Genomic DNA, 20,508 nt, shown 5'->3' with positions numbered 1-20,508 from the left:
GGGTTAGGGAATTTTAATTGTAATGGTAGGCCCGCTTGCCTACCATCGGTCACAATCAGGTTGGGAAGTTTTCATTATAATGGCAGACACTCACTCTCCACCTGCCTTTTTACATCCTCAGAAAGACTGTCTTCTTGGTCTTCCCAACTGAAATGAACATAGGTTATTACAATGACATCAGAAGGAATGGCGCGATTAAAAGCAATGCTTTCATATGAAATACTCGATCAAATGAAAAACCACACAGTTCAGAGTTCCAGAGCTGGAATGACCAACCCGCAGACAGCTGTGATCCGTGAACACTCTTTGGCTTTTTTCCGCGGCTGGGGGGGGGAGTCAAATAGTGGAGAGTCCCAGGGCAAAAACTATGCCCTTTTACTAATCTGTTTCCTAGGAGTACCCGATGGGTCAGGAAATCTCAATGCACTACACTGGCGGCAGAAAAATCTATCTGACTTGGAGGCAAATTTTTCCTCCAAGCCAGAGGAGAACCCCCCCCCCCCTTCATCACTGCTAATTTGGAATAAAATGAATGTAGAACTGAATAAAAGTGAAAAGGAAGAAGTTTTTCTTCAGAAACAGTTCTTTTCAGGGTTGAATTTTGAGTTATTTAGTGAATTGTGGTGCTATAATTTGGAATAGTCCTAAATTGTAATTCTAAACCAGGTCATGCTTCTACTAAGTGAGCCTCTGCCTTAAGCCTAAGTGTTCGCACTGCTCAATCAAAACAGCGCGTCAGAGTAGGGATCGAATAGCTGGAATACTGTGAAGAACCAGTGTGTTACGTACCAGCAGTACAGTATCAGAAAATGTATGAACCAGAGGAATGGCATGCTAAAGAAGGAAGTTTTCTAACTCCCCAGCTATTTTCCGCCAATATTCAGTCAGGCTGTTATACTCGGTACGCAGCAGTAATCCCATCTATTGGAGTTGAGTGGCAGAATAACAAAGAACATCACAACAAACAATGGTCAATGTAATGTTATTGCTGATCAATGTTATGCGCTTTTGATATTGTAGACCTTCACATTTAGTCTTCTGCGGACTCTGAAATACCACTCTTATCATAGTCGGTATGGTAAAACCGGAAATTGTATTCTCTGTAACTTTTGTTATGTAGTACTTTTCATTAGGACCAATAACATAGGTATTTAAAAATTAAATTTTAAGCACCTTCCCATAAACTGCAATTTTATCCAGGGTGAATAAAACTGTTTATAACTTAGACTGTAGTTTCTTATTCCCCGACTCTATATACTGATTTTCATTAAATTCTGATTACCCATTTTCTCGTGACTCGGTGCTGATATGGACTAAGCAATAAAAATACAAATACATCTGTGTTATCATAACCGGTACGGTAAAAATGTATAGGACATAAATGATGGGAAATTTAATTCTATATAACTTTAGTTATGTAGTATTTATCGATAGGACCACTAATTATATAAATATTTGAGAATTAACTTTTAGACTTTCCCCTAAACTACTATTTCACTCAGTGTGCATAACATTATTTACAGCCTAGATTGTAGTGACTCATCCCCCAACTTTACATACCAATTTTCATTAAATTCTCTTTAGCCGTTTTCTCGTGATGCATGTACAGACAGACAGACAGACAGACAGACAGACAGACAGACAGACAGACAGACAGACAGAAATTACGGAAAAGTAAAAAATGCATTTCATTGTTACTGTGGACATGTCTGATACAGAAATACCATTCTTTTCAAATTCTGAGCAATGTACAGACAAAACTCTTATTTTATATGTATAGATTTGTGCATTTACTTCAAGAAACACAAGGTCTGTTTTGTCCAACAGGAAGAAATTCACTTCCACTCACAACAAATAGACCACTGACATAAGCCTATTTTTATAATTTCTGGAGTAGAAAGAAGATTTTTAAGATTTAAGACTGGTTGGAGATTTTAAGACAAAGTGTACAGTGGCATCTTTTCAGTAAGAACGTGTTTCTTGTGAACAAGATATGTCACACTCAAGAAGACTGTAAGAATCACAAGATCCTAGAATTTTGCTGTTCCCAATAATAAGGATATTTTAAATAGTGCTGTTAATTGTGTAATGTTTTATGGAACCTGTTCTTTGTGTATACCGGGCGAGTTGGCCGTGCAGTTAGGGGCGTGCAGCTGTAAGATTGCATCTGGGAGATAGTGGGTTTGAACCCCACTGTCTGCAGCCCTGAAGATGGTTTTCCACGGTTTTCCATTTTCACACCAGACAAATGCTGGGGCTGTACCTTAAGGCCATCCCATTCCTTGGCCTTCCCTATCCCATAACTGGTTTGACAGAAGGCAGTTCAAGTTTAGGAAAGGTTATTCCACTGAAGCTCAACTTGTAGGATTCCAGCAAGATATAGCAGGTATCCTGGATTCAGGTCAAATGGACTGTGTTGCGATTGACTTGTCTAAGGCATTTGATAGGGTGGATCATGGGAGACTACTTGCAAAAATGAGTGTAACTGGACTAGTCAAAAGAGTGACTGGATGGGTGGCTATATTTCTAGAAAATAGATCATGGAGAATTAGCGTAGGGGAAGCATTATTTTTGATCCTGTAATCGTTAAGAGGGGAATTTCTCAAAGCAATATTATTGGACCTTCATTTTCTTATATATGTAAACTAGCAAGATACCCGTGCTTCGCTACGGTATTATACTGAAATTTATACTTGAATGCTTAACGTTTTATATATAATCCGCTGAAATTCAGGATCTGACTCCTTTTCTAAGAGAATCCGCCGAAATTCGCAATCTGACTCGTTTTTTGAGAGATTATGACAAAGTTCCTCCCATTTTCAATCTTTCTTTCCAGCAATCGATTTTGTACTTCCCGGGCTAGGTCCAAGTACTCCACCTGGTCAGTTGGGTCCCTAAATCTTTGCCACCTTTTCCTATAAGCATTTTCAATATGGATCAAATCCTTGAGGAGATCCGGCGTGGTGCCGTCTTGGGCGCCTTGGTGGTACTGAACCCACGGCCGGACTGCATTCGTAGTCATTACCCAACCAGGACCCATTTCCAGCGCGGTCCACACATTTTGATGATGGTCCAGAACATTATTATTATTATTATTATTATTAGGGTGGGTGATATTAGTTGAATTCAGTTTATTATTATTATTATTATTATTATTATTGATGATGTTCTGGACCCCGCAGCAAGATGCAGGACTGCTACTTGGCAGCAAATTGCATCTGCTACCATTGTCATTGCTGACAACGTGACCAGCACGATTGTCGCGCGTAGGCAAGTGCGCGGGATTTCTGGCGATACTAATGGTATACTTCCGTGCATTATTGACCCTATCATAGAGGTGAACAATTGTACGGTCAATATCATTCTTATCATTTATTTCAAATGTGTTTAAATTTATATTTATATGCCTTACTTTAAGTTCTCCAAAGGAAAAGATGGCTCGTGAAAACGAAACCAGGAAACATTAAAAATGATCGCTTTATGATCAGAATCAAGTATATTATGAACAGTAAAATCAATTGGTCTCAACTCCTTTTTCACCCCACCGCCATTAAGTTGATTTACCCCCCTCCCCCCACAAAAAGGAAGGCGTGTTTCTTTATGTTTAAAGGAGATTCCAAATACCAATGTTCACGTCTGTTACCTTTGGTTTTTAGATATAAGTATCCCCATAAAAAGAACATCCATTTTTTCACTTCCTTGCACACTCCCCTCCGTTAAGTGAATTTTCTGAAAAAAATACTTGTTTGTTTATTAGTAAGGGATCTTCTAAATACCAATTATCACTACTGTAACATCTTCAGTTTTTGAGATACGTGTCCTCATAAAAAGAATTCAACCCCTTTTCACCCCTGCCCCCCCCCCCCCCCGCCAAGATGATTATACCCCCAAAATGCATTTTCTTTGTTTTTAAAGAAGATCCAAATACCAATTTTCACGTGTGTAACAACGTAAGTTTTTATTAGATGTAAATATCTTCATACAATTAATTCAATTAATGTTTCAATTCTTTCATCCCCCCCTTCATTGGATTTTCCAAAACCAAAGGAATACAGGTTTCTTTACTTTTAAAGCAGATTCTAAATACCAATTTTCATGTCCGCAACATTTTTCGTTTTTTAGATAATAGCATTTTCATACAAATAATTCAGACCTCTGCCCCTTTAAGTGAATTTCCAAAACAAAAAATAGGTATTTCTTTATTTTTAAAGGAGATTTCAAATACCATTTTCACATCTGTAACATCTTCAGTTTTTGAGGTATCAGTATCCTAATATAAGGAATCAGAGGTAAGGCTTCTTGTGGATGATGTTATTCTGTATAGAGTAATAAATAAGTTACAAGATTGTGAGCAACTGCAAAAAAACTTTGGCAATATTGTGAGATGGACAGCAGGCAATGGTGTGATCATCAACAGGGTAAGTCCGCTTGCGAGTTTCACCGATAGGAAAAGCCCTCTTAGTTCCTTACTGGGCGAGTTGGCTTTATGGTTAGGGGCGCGCAGCTGTGAGCTTGCATCCGGGAGATAGTGGGTTCGAACCCCACTGTCGGCAGCCCTGAAGATGGTTTTCCGTGGTTTCCCATTTTCACACCAGGCAAATGCTGGGGCTGTACCTTAATTAAGACCACGGCCGCTTCCTTCCCATTCCTAGCCCTTTCCTCTCCCCTCGTCGCCATAATTTTATGAGTCGGTGCGACGTAAAGCAAATAGCAAAAGATACTATAAATACCTAGGTGTTAATATAAGAAAAAATCTTCTTTGGGGTAATTTCATAAACAGGATTATAAATAAAGGGTACAGATCTCTGCACATGATTATAAAGGCATTCATGTGTTGTAAGTATGTAAAGAAGAGGGCGTATAAGTCTTTGGTAAGATCCCCACCAGAGTATGGGATCCTCACCATGATTACTTGATTCGAAAACTGGAAAAAATCTGAAGAATAGCAACTTGATTTGTTCCGAGTGATTTCCGACAAAAGAGTAGTATATGATATAAATTTCATTGTTGGTCTGTGGTGGATATATAGTCTATGTAATCAAAATTTATAAGAAGTAAACTACACCTTTCCACCACAACGAGAATATCTTGACTATTTATTTCTACATTAATTCTACGTTAACTATGGGACGTTTCGTCCTGTTTAGGACATTGTCTGCCGTAATTCCTTGTTTCTGATTAAAAATTTTTAAGACACAAAGAACTTTTTTTTTTTTTTTTTTTGCTATTTGTTTTACGTCGCACCGACACAGATAGGTCTTACAGTGACAATGGGATAGGGGTATTGGTTCAGCCTGTGGACCCCTTTATTTGTAATGTTACAAGTAACTGGAATTAGTGAAATCTTACTTGGAGAGCATGGTATTAGTTCAGAACTTGGACCCCCTTTATTTCTGTTACAAGAAGTGGAATTAGTGAAATCTTACTTGGAGAGCATGGTATTAGTTCAGACCTTGGACCCCCTTTATTTCTGTTACAAGAAGTGGAATTAGTGAAATCTTACTTGGAGAGTATCTCAAAGGAGAGATGTGTTTGTTCATTGCAATGTCCAGGAACCCAACATCCCGCCCCAAGAAACACATTTACTTTTATAACCTAATTAAGATTATTACATGCCATTTTCATTTCTGAAGTAACTACTTGTATTCCTTTTTGCAGACATGTCTAATATAGCCTAATCAAGAATAATGCTTTCCCAAAGCTTACATGCAACACATGTCAAACTGACTGGCCTGTAATTTTCAGCTTTATGTCTATCACCCTTTCCTTTATTCACAGGGGCTACTATAGCAACTCTCCACTCATTTGGTATAGCTCCTACATGCAAACAGTAATCAAGTAAGTGCTTCAGATATAGTACTACATCCTCGGAAATACTATCAATTTCAGCTGCTTTTCTAGTTTTCAACTTTTGTATCTTATTGTAAATGTCTTTGTTATCGTAGGTACCGGTAAATTTCAATAGGCCTACTTTGTTAGTATTAGTCCCCTCCTCTATCTGGACATTATCCTTGTAACCAACAATATTTACAATACTGCTGACTGAATACTTCTTCCTTATGTATAGTACGCGCACTTTTTCTTGAGCCCTAGTTCCCATTCGTTACTATGGAGATCCGGGCTCAAGATAAAGTGCGCGTATAGTAGATCCTCACATACGCATTCTCCTTGTTCATTAATGATTCAAGAGAAAAATAATAAAAAGGAATGTTGATCCACTAGCTATCAAGATGCAACTGCTGGTAAATTTGTAAAGGAAAATGTAGTAAAGATGAATGCTATTTGAGTGAATTAAAAACACTATTTGAGATTCTTTGTAAAAATGTGATAAGAACTAGAGTAAAATTCTAATTAAGGTTATAACAAATCGTGGACTACTAATTTGATGATTGTTTTGGTATTGGAAAAAATATAGTTTGTTATTAATACCGAAATGAAAGAGAACAGGTCAATTTTCTATTTTCTTTTTCAAAGAAAAAGGATTTAATACAGGTCTACTGACAGAATATTTACAGCTGTTACCGTTCCCAACCTCCAAACGTACACAAGTCGATAGTCAAAACCCAGGCTATGACTCACACGAACATAGAATGAGTGTTACCTTTTAGAATTTTGGAGACTAAAGCACCGGCCCATACAGGTTCCCATTATAGGCCAGTGCGGCTGAATCACAACCTTGACGCAGCATGGAATTATATCACGACAAGAAAATACATAAGTTTTCAAGCCGCACCCCTAGAGACAAACCAATATGACAGCTGCCATGTTAATTTAGTACGACAACAGAGCTCCCAGCGGCAAAACATAACAATGACAAAAACAAGAGACTAATGGAATTGAAGGAACTTGTCGACAACGTCGATAGATTACCGGCGAATTACTTTCAATCGCCATCGATAGTATCATGAGATTCGAAATCTTGCCCTTTTTTATATTTTTTATAAGAGACTAATGCAGAGCAAGTATTCGGCATTTATAGAGAAACAAACCAACAACCTGAGCAAAACACCGGCAGTAACTCATATAGTGAGGAATTCTTCTGTGGGGGTCGTGTTTCCAAGAGAAAGCAGTGATCGATGATCAACTCAAGTTCAAGAATTTTACAAGAAATACATAGCCTTCAAAGCTTACCGGTACCCAATATATCTTCATTACAGATTGTTATCTCGTCTAGTTCTACTCCTCTTGAGATCATCAGAAAGTGAGTGTAACATTGCTTTGGTCTCCCTCTGACCGTAGCCTTTGCTACCGGTATTTCTTGTTGAGTAGGAAAGATTAGAATATGAAGTTGGAATTCAAGAGGACAAACTGGGGCAAATATTCGTTTATAGCCCAGTAGCGGCGATAAGAAGTTGCCCCCCCCCCCCCTCACACACACACTTTGAGGAGAAAAAGATATGTATTCCACTTCAGCCACCTGTTTTTTAAAATATGTTTCGGCAGACTGAAGAACAGTTATTAAAAAATCGCTTGAAACTACGAATCATAAAAAAGCAATTTGTACAGTTTGTTTTTCAGCGTAATTCCTTCCTTTAATTTATTTAATTATAAAGACAAATACTTAGCGGAAATCAGTGGCGGCTGGTGGTATCTGAAGCTGGGCGTTGCACCAACATTTTCAGTGTCATATTTTGATAGCTTACAGAAGTATTAATAAACTCTATTATCGTTACCGGTAAGTAATGTACTACATTCCTACTAAAACTGAAGTATATCTGGCAATTACAGTCCAGGAAATAAGAGGCTAATTATACACTGTAACTACAGTTACTCCTAATAATAATGTTAATTGGCTTTACGTCCCACTAACGACCTTTTACGGTTTTCGGAGACGCCGAGGTGACGGAATTTAGTCCCGCAGGAGTTCTTTACATGACAGTAAATCTACTGACATGAGGCTGACGTATTTGAGCACCTTCACCCCACCGGACTGAGCCAGGATCGAACCTGCCACGTTGGGGTCAGAAGGGCCAGCGCCTCAACCATCTGAGCCACTCGCCCTGGAACAATTACTTTTGCCTCACTTGAATTTAAAATTTGCTGTCCTGTTTTTCATTGAAGCAAGACGTGTGGTCTAGTATGGCGTGGGAAAGAAATTCCCCAGCAAGCTGGCCGCGCGGTTAGGGTCGCGTAACTGTGAGTGTGCATTCGGGGGATAGTGGGTTCGAACACCGCTGTCGGAAGCCCTGAAGATGGTTTTCCGCTGTTTCCTACTTTCATACCTGGCAAATGCTGTGGGTGTGCCTTAAAGCGACAGTCGCTTCCTTCCAACTCCTAGCCGTTTCCTATCCCATCGTCGCCGTAAGACCTAGCCGCGTCGGTGCAACGCAAAGCAAAATTTGTAAATTAAAGAAAAAAAAAAATGGAATGAAATTACCTTTGTGAGAGGAAAGAAATGAAGTAATCTCCGCAGAGTGGCGCAATCTAACGGGGACATTTAGAACTGTTTGTCGGTAGGGGACTTGCAAGTCTCGTGCAACTCCCTGAGACCGACACTGGCGAGCATGCTACCTGATGCAATGCAGGCTTCGGCTCGTCCCTGCAAGGGAGTTGCCTTAAGAAACAAACCCCCTGAGTTTGATTCGAAACCAGCAGCGTTTATTGGTCCGTTACGAAGCATTTGTACAGCGAACGACCAAAGATGGTAGATTTTAACATGTTTATGAATAGCGGTATATGTTAGGTTTATAAAACTAAAACATTAGAAGAAAAGACGACAAATGAAGTGCAAAATTATTGGGAGTTGTGCAACACTGCACCGCCCATGGCGGAAATACGCAGTCGTTCGTTGCGGCACAGCAAGTAGTGGAGACTCGCGCAGCAGCACGTAGCGTGAGGAAGGGTAGCATATTCGTTAGCCTTACTGTGTCTGTTACTTTACTCAAATACTAAATGATATTTTAATTGTATAATCGCGCCGAACTTCTATTTAATTGTAATACGTATAGTTCCTTTGATGAAAGTTTTATTGTATAGTACTATTATTACCGCACTAAAGTTGGTTCGTCCATATCGAAATTTGCTCAGAGAGCATCAGAAACCTTACATTTTGTAGATTTTTTCAATTTTGTTACCCCCCCCCCTCCGATTTAGCCCTAGATCCGGGTACATTTTCTTGGCCGTGCGGTTAGGAGCGCGCAACTGTGAGCTCACATCCGGGAGATAGTGGGTTCGAACCCCACTGTCGGCAGGCCTGAAGATGGTTTTCCGTGGTTTGCCATTTTCACACCAGGCAAATGCTGGGGCTGTACCCTAATTAAGGCCACAGCCGCTTCCTTCCCAATTCTAGGTCTTTACTGCCCCATCGTCGCCATAAGATCTAACTGTCGGTGCGACGTAAAGCAATTAGCAAAAAAAAAAAAAAAGTTTATTCATTCCCCCCCCCCCCCTCCACTTCTGACTGCCAGTTTCCGCTACTGCTATAGGAAGGGGAGTCAGCGATTGGATTAACTTACCAAGGGAGATGTTCAACAAATTTGCAATTTCTTTGCAGTCATTTAAGACTAGAAAAACAGCAGATAGGAAATCTGCCACCTCCACTCTTCTGCGACTGAAGCTGGTATTAGCAATTGTTAGCATTTTGCAATTGCCTGGTGCATACTGAAACTCTGATCCTGACAGCTCCTCTCACACTGCTGATCGCACCGAACACCTAGCCTGGGATATACCTCGATAGTTGTTGCAATCCTTCCTGTTACTTGTCTTATAGATACGTACAATTACTGCTTTCCTACTCTATGAAGTCATTTTATCCCTATCTTCCCACTATATTTCACCATTTCGGGTCTAATTTTAGTTGTTTGTACTCCTTTATGACAATGGAGTTTACCATCCTTTTCACTTCCTCAAGCGTAACTTCACCAATGTCATTGTCCTCCTTCCTACGAGCTCGGTTGTTAGCGACGTCACCAGGAAGATGTCCTTTTATGTTGAGAATATTTTCAAAATATTCCTTCCACTTGTCCCGTGATTCCATGAGATCTGTTATGGGTTCACCCGATTTTCTCAAAACACTATTCATTTCCTTTCCCCCCACCCCTTCCTAAGATTATCTATTACTGTTCAGAGAAGCTTCCTGTATAACTTCTTTAACCGCAGTAAACACAAACGTAATTTCTCGATAAATGTACTTGAATGGGTTTTGAAAACTATATTCCTTTCGACAGCCCAATTGATATTTAATACTACACTGACCTTAAACTTATTTCCCACCGTTCGTTACCCACTCGTTTTCACTGCGAAATTATTGTGATTATTACTGCTACCACCCCGACATTTCCTTTTCAACCCAATCATTTGAGATATATATTTTACCTTACCAGAGAATTTTCTTTCAACACTTTACCCCCAACTCCAGCCGAAAAAATTATGCTCTTCCAAATGTATTCTTCATTTTGAAGCTGCAGCAGGTGGCTCCAAAACCTTCTGGTGATCAGATAGTGACTCCAAAATACACTGACGATAAGCTGGTAATTCCAAAATCTTCTGGTGATCACCTAGTGACTTAAAAATCCTCTGATAATGAGCTAGTGGCTCCTAAAGCTTATGATGATCAGCTGATGACTACAAGATCTTCTGATGACGAGCTGGTGACTACACAACCTCAATCATCTTGATGTCCATCTTTGTAACACATTCGGAGGGATACAGCAGCCCTGCTACCAAAGGAGGTGGGTTATAGAAATATAACCACTTGCTGACATGGCTTTTCTTCTTAGAACACTGTAACTTCCGACATGAAGTGTGGGAAAAGTGTTAGCACAAGACCCAGTGCACTAATTGCTGGTATGTTAGTTCGTACGACATTAAAGGCATGCTCTTTCGCCTTCCTTATATAGTCATTGTGTGGAACGTGCAGAGAACAGCACCACACGACAATAGCAAGTTCATTATTTACTTCGGATGTGGAATGTTACCAGAAAAAAGTATTTTAGGAATATTTTCATTTTGTAGATGATTCTTCTCGTTTTACAACTGGAAAAATTAATGTCACTATAAATGTATTATACAGAATATGACGGATTTTCATTGAAACTGATTGTAAATCTATTCGGCATATTTTTGTCTTTCACTGTGAAGTATCCTCTTCCTTAAGAATAATTCCTGGAATATATTTCTCATATAATCACATTGTATCAAGCTGTTGCGTTTTATTTGGCCCCACGCAAGAGTGTGCAAATAAAATTAGTTCAGAATTTCCATGGTAGAACAATAAACACGATATTAATAATAATTCAAATAATAACAACAGGTTCGTTAGAAAAGTAACTAAAATATTTCCTTTCCAATGTATAAATATTTGTGATTCTGCAAGCTAGCTTGTACTCATATGTGCATATGGATTTCGCGTGAACTGCAGTTTCTCGTAATATTAATAATAACAACAAAACGTGAAAGTACTGTATGGGCATTGATACAATTGACGCCAAAAGCCCTCTTCTCAAACATGGGGCATTTAATAACATTTAAGTCAGCCCTAAAATAACTGTTGTTCCCTCGCTTCCCTAATAATAATAATAACAGTCATAATAATAATAATAATACCACGAGGGTTGGGGCAACTATTTTTTTCGAACGATTGCGGGATCTATTAGACAAATGGAAATATACAGACGGGAGTGGAGAGAGTCAAGTGATATGGAATAGAAGGTTTACCAGGTGGTGGTGGTGGTGATTATTGTTTTAAGACGTAGTACAACTAGGCAATCATCCTCTACATAACACCAATCAAAGAGAAAAATGGAAGGGATCCGTCACTTCGAAAAATGAAGGTATCGACCAAAGGATGACAAGGGCCACGAAGGGCGTGAAAATTAAAGAGACGCTAGACCTCGCAACCTAATACCGTCGGGGTCGGAGAATTGACCAAGGGAGGTAGAATAGGATACGGTACCTGAAAATGAGGTGCCTAGCACAAGTAAGTGGAAGCAATGGCAGGACTCAGCTGAGGGTCCAGTAATAGCCAAGCCACGATACCTTTCAGTTGGTTCTTACGACAGGCAGGTGTTGCCGTGGATATTATTCTACCGCTCCCGCCCACAGGGGGAAGGAAACTGTCAACCATGAAATCGTATAGATACATAATGTTTATTCTCAGAGAGTACAGTAGCGTTTGCGGTAAACGCTCAAAGCAGTCTCCTAGATTGTCCAGGACACATTACCAAACATGCGAGAGGCCGCCCCACCACGTGTAACACCGTTGGCAGTCTCCTAGATTGTCCAGGACACATTGTCAAACATGCGAGAGGCCGCCCCACCACGTGTAACACCGTTGGCAGTCTCCTAGATTGTCCACGACACATTACCAAACATGCGAGAGGTCGCCTCACCACGTGTAAGTTGTGCAGCACCGTTGACAGTCTCCTAGATTGTCCACGACACATTACCAAACATGCGAGAGGTCGCCTCAACATGTGTAAGTTGTGCAGCACCGTTGGCAGTCTCCTAGATTGTCCACGACACATTACCAAACATGCGAGAGGCCGCCCCACCACGTGTAACACCGTTGGCAGTCTCCTAGATTGTCCACGACACATTACCAAACATGCGAGAGGCCGCCCCACCACGTGTAACACCGTTGGCAGTCTCCTAGATTGTCCAGGACACATTACCAAACATGCGAGAGGCCGCCCCACCACGTGTAACACCGTTGGCAGTCTCCTAGATTGTCCAGGACACATTACCAAACATGCGAGAGGCCGCCCCACCACGTGTAACACCGTTGGCAGTCTCCTAGATTGTCCACGACACATTACCAAACATGCGAGAGGCCGCCCCACCACGTGTAACACCGTTGGCAGTCTCCTAGATTGTCCACGACACATTACCAAACATGCGAGAGGCCGCCCCACCACGTGTAAGTTGTGCAGCACCGTTGGCAATGTCCTCTCGTGCCGCAAACCGTCTCCCTTGCGAGTTTTTTTAAAACTTTGGGATGAGGTACAAATCGCACGGAGACAGTTCCGGTGAGTATGGCGGGTGTTCCAGCAGTTCCTCAACCGAGCGCTGAAGGCGCCTCATCACATCCATTCTGCACGGAACCTGACTTCCATCGCCCTGTGCGTCACGCACCATCTCCTACTGTACAACGATGGTCGTGTTTTCTAGGACATATAGGCCCTAACACCCTTCTTGCTTCGTACAGGCCGACTGAGGATCACATATTTGGGTGGGCCAAGTAATTGCACATCTGGCTGTGAGTTGTTCTTTCCTATCCTTTGTCCGGAGGGTACCTGTTTTCCTTCCTGATGGTTTGTTTAAGCATCCTCCTGAAAGACGTCCGGTCTTTTAAGTCTCTGTCTGTTCCTTTCAGTTCCTGCACTTGGTCTTCCTCTTTGGCCAATAAACGGGAAGCTGGATGCATCCTGTAGACTTGTCCATAAAATGCTAGGCGTCTCTTCCTGGACACGTCCGTGTTTTTATCACAGTATTTGTAGAGCTCTTGCTTGGGTCGCCTTGTGTATTCTCTCCTTTCTTTGACTGGTCCTAATCTTCCTCAGTATTTTTCTCTCCTGTTTGTGACTCCCTTCTTGTTGAATATTAGACCATTTGAAGCATATAAGGCTTCAAGGTGGATGACTGTCTGGTAGTGCTTTATTTTAGTGTTTCGTGAGAGACACTTTTTATTGTAGGTGTTCTTGGTCACTTGGCATACCAGTTCTAGCTTATTAACTCGAGTTGACAATACAACTCTTTCGGAGAGATTGGGTTCCAGCCATTCCCCCAGGTACTTAAACCTGTTGGATCGTTCCTTGCTACAAATGCAGTGTACAAGGAGATTCACTAATCGTAAAGTATTGTGTTTTCTCAAGTTAAATGTGTACCCCTACCTTTGCTACTCGTTGTCTGAGAATATTGAATTGTTTGACTAATGTATCTATTTAATTATTTAGAGGTGCCAGGTCCTATTATTATTATTGTGGGTTTCAATTTTACACAATATTTAATTCGAAAAAAAAAAAAGCATGAAAGGTACACAATAACATATTTGATACATCCACACTCCGCTTTCGACATCACGTTTCTGTTTTTATTTTGTCTTTCTGTTGTTTGTTTATCTGAGTTTCTAACAACCAAAGAATAGCAATGATTCCACTCCCACAAGTCGGCCATCATCTCTAACCCCAACTCCTGATTACAGGCTATGTATTTTTCCCACTACTTCTTCTATCTTTGCACATTCTTTCCATATTCGTCGTCCTCTTCTTCATTTTCGGGGCGATACCAGTATAATCTATATTTAACAAGTTAGAGATTGAAATTAAATCATCCAATGATAAATTCTTGTCTGCAGTCTGAATCTTATTTAATTTTACTTCAGAACCTTCGCTGAAAGAACACCCTTTAATCCACGTAACCTCTTCTTAATCTTCCCATCACCAAATTAAACATTTGTAAAACCTTTACAATTTTAACTGACTCCTTGTTAATCTGCATAATAGACAAGGTTACAATAATAGAACTTACAATGCAGGCATTGTACCTTGAATCTTGAACGGCGCCAAAGATGCACATCCTTGGCATTCGTGAAGATGCGGCCTAAAGCGTCGTCACTGGAAGTTATTCACAATACTTGTCCATCTTGTTTGTTGTATAAGTGAGTATTATTTATGTGTGTGAATTCGTCTTACCTACAGTACGTCTTGGAGATTACCGACATTCACTTACCAATGCGTCTTTGTTATTCATCACCTTTTTTTCTCGTCTTCTATCTAGAACGAGCCCACTAAATATGTGCATGTTTTAATTTTACACAAGATTTAATTAGGAAACAACAAAAAAGCATGACAGATACAGAACACATTTGATACATTCACACTCAATTTTCGACATCACGCCTCTTCCTTCCTTCCTTCCTCTCTCTCTCTTTTCTTTCTTTACCGGAGCCTCTAACAGTGACATACACTAGTCTTATTTCTACAGCCAACTGTGGACTACGCCCATTGTAACCTCGGGCTCCTTTTCAGCCGTTCTTCCGCCGAGATGTTCCGCAACTTTCTTCCTAAAGATGGTCCACATTTACCTCAGCCAGCGGGGGTGAGATTTACATTTTTCCTGTAACGTGGGCGATCTCTCCGGGTCCGGTGTGATGACCTTTTCGAATCCCGCATACACTTCCTTGTTTGACCTCACAAAACCGTCGAGCACTTTCTAAGGAACTTCCTTTCCTTCTTCTTCCATTTCTCCTAGTTCTGCGGCCTGACTGCTACGTACTAGTGTCTCAGTTTAGCCTGGTAGGATCTATATCATGCCTCATTTTAAATGCCAATTCCTTGCTCTCTCCTACAGAGCTTTCTTTTCATTGTGACTGGAGTTTGTCTTTTCCGAACCCATACACTCGGTCTTTTCAAAGGAGCCAGTTTTAGCAGCTATTTCCACCTGTTTCACTGCTGTCTGAAGATTGTCTGCTAGGAGCACATCATCAGCGGAAGCCAAACAGTCAAAAGTGTTTTGCATCCCACTTTTACTCCATTTAGAACATTACTTTCGATCAATATTTTTCTCCACTCCCTGATTACCTTACCTAAAACACAATTGAACAGGAGTGGGGTGAGGCCTCAAACAGCTGAGACAGCGAGCCGAGGAACTTCGTCAGTGAGAGTCTGTTGTGTTAGTACTAGCGAGTTATCATCGACTTCAAATTCTCTGAGAATGTTTAGAGCATACCCTTTGTTGAAATCCACGAAAGTCATAACAAATTATTATTATTATTATTATTATTATTATTATTATTATTATTATTATTATTATTATTATTATTATTATTATTATTATTATTATTATTATTACATGCGAAAAAGACCAGAAAAATGATCACGGAAAGCTCTCTTAGAAGTTGTGCATTTCCTTCTTTGCCAGCCAGCCTTCAGTTTTTCTCTCATCGTGGTTCTTCGTTCTTCTGTCCACTTAGCTCCTGTCTTCTTCTTGTGGTTTCTCTCTGACCCTACTTCCCTACTTATTATTATTATTATTATTATTATTATTATTATTAATATTAATATTGCTATCTTTTAATTCCTGTAAAATAGTTATCCAAGATCCAGTCTAGCGGAATATACACCGGCGAGACAAGAAGAAAAATGTTTGTACAGAAGTTACTGAGTGGCAGTCATTAGACTACCGTAAATGCCACACTTATTCCAGTGGATTGATTACTTGTGCTTCTATAATCGGAGAACCAGTTTAGGCTAACATGAAAAAATAATCGTACTTTAAAATATGTAATGACCCAAATGTGTCTTCTTGTTTATCATCTGAGGACCTTGAAGAGAAGTTTATGTCTGTAATAAAATAAAATGAAAGATCATATGTTATTCCTCCTATGCGTCCACTGTCGCCGATTTTCTTAGACATATTATATGTACCATAATTTTGGGAAAGGTCCAGTGGCGACTCTGCTCTACCAGTTTGAAAATGTACAGAAAAAAATACAGGTAAACATACCGAACATCTCAATTTGTAAGACCCAGAATTTGAGGGACATGGACGATTTAAATAAATGACTTGATTAAAGAGTTTCAGAAAAGCCTTTCCTTCGCTTATCGAAAGGATGTTGATCCACACACTCATATTGACCTGCATACGCTTTCTTAATGGAGAAGGAACATCATACTAACGTTCCCGTTGTCATTTTCATGGCTACTAAGTCGGAAGAATTCACTATAATTACGGAGAAACATATTCATGATTACTTGTAGGCCTAAGAACTCGTACATTCGCTTCGTACGACAGAAACTGTTTTCGGTCCTTCGATAGAATTATGCTTAAGTCCTGGCCATTACACAAAAGGTAGAGAAATATACAGCACGTACCCCCAATCTTTAAGTACGCTGTTAGAAGACTTAACATGAACAGTAAATTAATTCTGTTTTAATCACAACTGAACACCGTCCTCTTTATCACGCATTTCTGCTGTATTTAAGCTATTTGGGGTTTCTTTCTTCTGAACAGAAGCACCACAATTATACGGTAGTGTAGCATCTGGAAATGTTGACATATACGATTACTATCCACACAGTTTTAAAAGTTCCCTATTTACAGCGGAGGGAGCTTTTTGCCAAACGGCTGGCAGTGAGATTTCAATATGCTCCCCTGGTAGACGGTGGCGCTGGTGCTGCTTGTTGGGTATTCAGGCCGAAGGCTGGTTTGATCCTCAATAGCTCTGCCAACAGCTTTAATGATAGCCTAGGCGTCACTGAAGAGGCATTCTAGAGAAATGAGATAGTTTACCGTTGCTTTCCCCACCGAGCTATTACATATCATTCTGCCAAGTCTGCTGAAATGCACGCACCAACCAACCCTACGAGCGATATTTTCACACTATTCATATCAGGATCTGGCTGCATTACTGGCATCGCTCATACCCTGGTCACTTTCGTATTGTCAAAGCCAAGGATGAGACTGAGACAGGTCAATGAAAGTAACAAATTTATTCTAGCCCGTACCAGAAGACACAGTGCACTGTAAACACTACATCTCGCCAGCAAAGGCATACCTCTAGTGTATGGTCTCAGGGACACACACGCGGCGTGCAGCTCATACAGAACCTTATGGGTGACTCTCAGTACGAAGGATGGGATCGATAATCGCTCTATATTATATGTTTCACTCTGCAGCTCTGCAGATAGTATTATGAAGCTGCGCCTGGTAACATTGCAAAAACTTACTAATCTGTTTGTTCATCAGTTTTGACAAATATGGCTGGGGGTCGTTTGAAACTGTGTAGCACGATGTTACTTAGCAAACTGCCGGTCAATGAGTGACGTGATGTTACCTAGCAACCGTTGAAGGATGGGTTGATAGTACACTCGATGCGGAGACGAATGCATTATCTGTCATTCTGTTTACATTGAATAAACGCAAAACCTGCTGATCGGCTTTCCATGAAACTGTCGATATTAAGGTAGAGGCATCCAAAATTTTCTTTCGCTTGGTTTTATCTCAATCAGTTTAGTACAAGGTGAGAAATAACTTATTTAATCCCGAGTCCGGCAGAGAGAAGGGAACAACAAGTTCAGCGACTTCCGTCGTGGGCAGTGGTGGCCGGTATTCTCTTCAGATGGGTGTGCAACACTTCTCTCTTCCTTATTCACGTTCTCTCTCACTCTTTTACATACAAACATATGTAGATTTACTCTTCCGTCAGCCGTTGCCACTCCCTATCTCTCCATCTAACGGATTAGAAAACGAGGTGATGATTTAAGTCCATTCTACGGTCCTTTTGACTGGCAAATCTATCTGTTACTTTTCGTTGAAGTTGAGCAAGTCTTTCTTTCTATGATGGCACTACAAATGCACCCATACTTTCCTCTCCTATTTTAGAACGCAAGAAGGATTTTGCATGCATTACAGTAGAACAACAAATTTCGGTTTCCCTGGTTGTCATTGTCACTGTTTAGCAGTTTGGAAATCTCACTCAGTGTGTTCTGGATATTAGTTTCTACAGTGTATCCTAATAAGCCAAGTAATACGAGTAATGCACCTGTTTGGGGGTGAGTGAGTAATTAGGGTGTCAGGAAGTACCACACCCTGATGTTAGCCAGAGTGTGTAGAAGTTTCTTACATCATCCACTGCAAGTCGCAAAAGCGCTTGTGCAGAACCTATCTTTTACGAGACTGGCTTAGTCCCTGATCCCCGCTAGCAGTTTTGGGCTCACAAACTCGCGTGCTCCCAGCAAACAGCACGCTCTTGAAAGGTGGAGAGAGCGCGTGGTTTACATGATCGGAAACTTGTATTTTCTCGAATGTTCTTTATCTATTAATATTCGGGAGTTTTGTCTGTACATTGCTCAGAATTTCTGTATCGGTCGTGTCCACAGTAACAAGGAAGTGCACTTTTTAATTTTCCATCATGTCTGTCTGTACGCGCATCACGAAAAAGTACCTGAAGAAAATTTTATGAAAATCGATATCAAAACTCGGGGAATGGAGCTATAAGTCATGTTATTCACGCTGAATGAAATGGTAGTCTAGGGGAAGGACTAAGGTTTCATTCTCAAATGTCTATGTTTTTTGCGGTCCTGTCGATAAACAATTAAATTTCTCATCATTTATGTCTTATACACTTTTACCGTACCGGCTATGGTAACACAGATATTCGTAAATCTCGATTTTTGTTACTACGATCAACGCCGAACCACGAGCAAATGGGTAAACCGAATTTAATGAAAATCCGTGTGTGAAGTTAGATAATAAGGTTATAAATAATTTGAGTGGCGCTGGATAAAATTGTAGTTTAGGGAAAGGCGCCTAAAATGTATTTTTAAGTACCTATGCTATTGGTCCCATCGAAAAGTTATAGAGAATACAATTGCCTATCATTTACCGACCATGATAATAGAATTAATGATTTTAGAGTTTTGTTACTTCAACTGGTGATGCTTGTAAAACCGCGCGGTCATCGGTCCACAAGGAACATTGTGAAGATCGCTTCAAGAATGAGACAAGGGGGAGTCATTGAATGCCCAAATATCACAAGTGGAGCTGCGTGTGAGAGGTGACGTTGTTGTTATTCCCTTTTAAAAGTTTCCTTTATTGCCAGTTCTACATAAGGAAAGGCCTCACTCCTTTCTGTATTTCATTACCTTCTGTTCTTATCACTGCATAATAATAATAATAATAATAATAATAATAATAATAATAATAATAATAATAATAATAATAATAATAATAATAATAATAATAATAATAGTTCCGGGGTTACCCGTGGAGCAGAAAGAGGTTAATGAAGGTGCCGGGGGTGAATGGGTCTATCTACAATTCCAAAATTAACTTAAAACTTGAACTGAAGGTTATATTTCTTCAAAAACAACAACTCAACAGCTTTTCACATAACAACATGTCAGGTACAAAGCAACCTTGAAACAAGACAAGGAAGAACCAAGATAGTGAATTTTACAGATTCTGGACTTCAAGCCCCTAGTTTACAAATTTACAATTTCAAAGTGATATAAGTTATGCAAGGGCAGAAATCCCCCAATTTAAGAGCACTTTGCTCCAACAAATTTACAGCCTTCCAGAGGCACTCCTCAATATTACAGTAAACTTAGAAAAGAGCTTACAGGCTCTCCAACATTACGCTCTCTGGCCTCTCTAGTCACAATTTACAACTGAAATTACTTTTATCCAACCTACTGGGCCTTCGTGGAAAAGAACAGGTTAGATAACTGGCCCAAACACAAAATGAATGGAGGCGTACACTTGCACTCCTCCTAACGGGGCTCTTGGCCCAGAGATACAGCTACTGAGGTGGCTCGCATATTAATTACTGTAATCCATTACAAAAGATTGCAAAATCGCAGGTACCTCGAACTAAAATGAAGGGGAGCTCGAGAGGGTAACTCACTCTCTATCCCCACTTTACAATTAAAGATTTTATGAAGTTTTTACATTAGCCGAAAGAAAAGTTACATTTTAGAAAAGTAGGTTACATAGTTATAGATTCGGACCTTCCCCTCGGAAGAATTCGCGGCTACAGCAAGAAAGATGGAATTATGTGGCCATTACCTT

General features: G+C 40.2%; 1 protein-coding gene across 1 annotated transcript in view; it reads right to left on the bottom strand.

The window, feature by feature from the left end:
* LOC136882228 (uncharacterized) overlaps positions 1-13,363 on the bottom strand; it is a 54,175-nt gene extending 40,812 nt beyond the window's left edge. The window contains exon 1 of the mRNA XM_067154785.2: positions 13,233-13,363. Coding sequence (XP_067010886.2) covers positions 13,233-13,363 — 131 coding nt within the window. The remainder of the gene's footprint in view (positions 1-13,232) is intronic.
* Between the last annotated feature and the right edge of the window lie 7,145 nt (positions 13,364-20,508).

The sequence above is a fragment of the Anabrus simplex genome, chromosome 10 (assembly GCF_040414725.1).
Source record: "Anabrus simplex isolate iqAnaSimp1 chromosome 10, ASM4041472v1, whole genome shotgun sequence".
NCBI classification, from domain to species: Eukaryota; Metazoa; Arthropoda; class Insecta; order Orthoptera; family Tettigoniidae; genus Anabrus; species Anabrus simplex.
The sequence above is the reverse complement of the archived record's forward strand: the minus strand, read 5'-3'. Positions and strand labels throughout refer to the sequence as shown.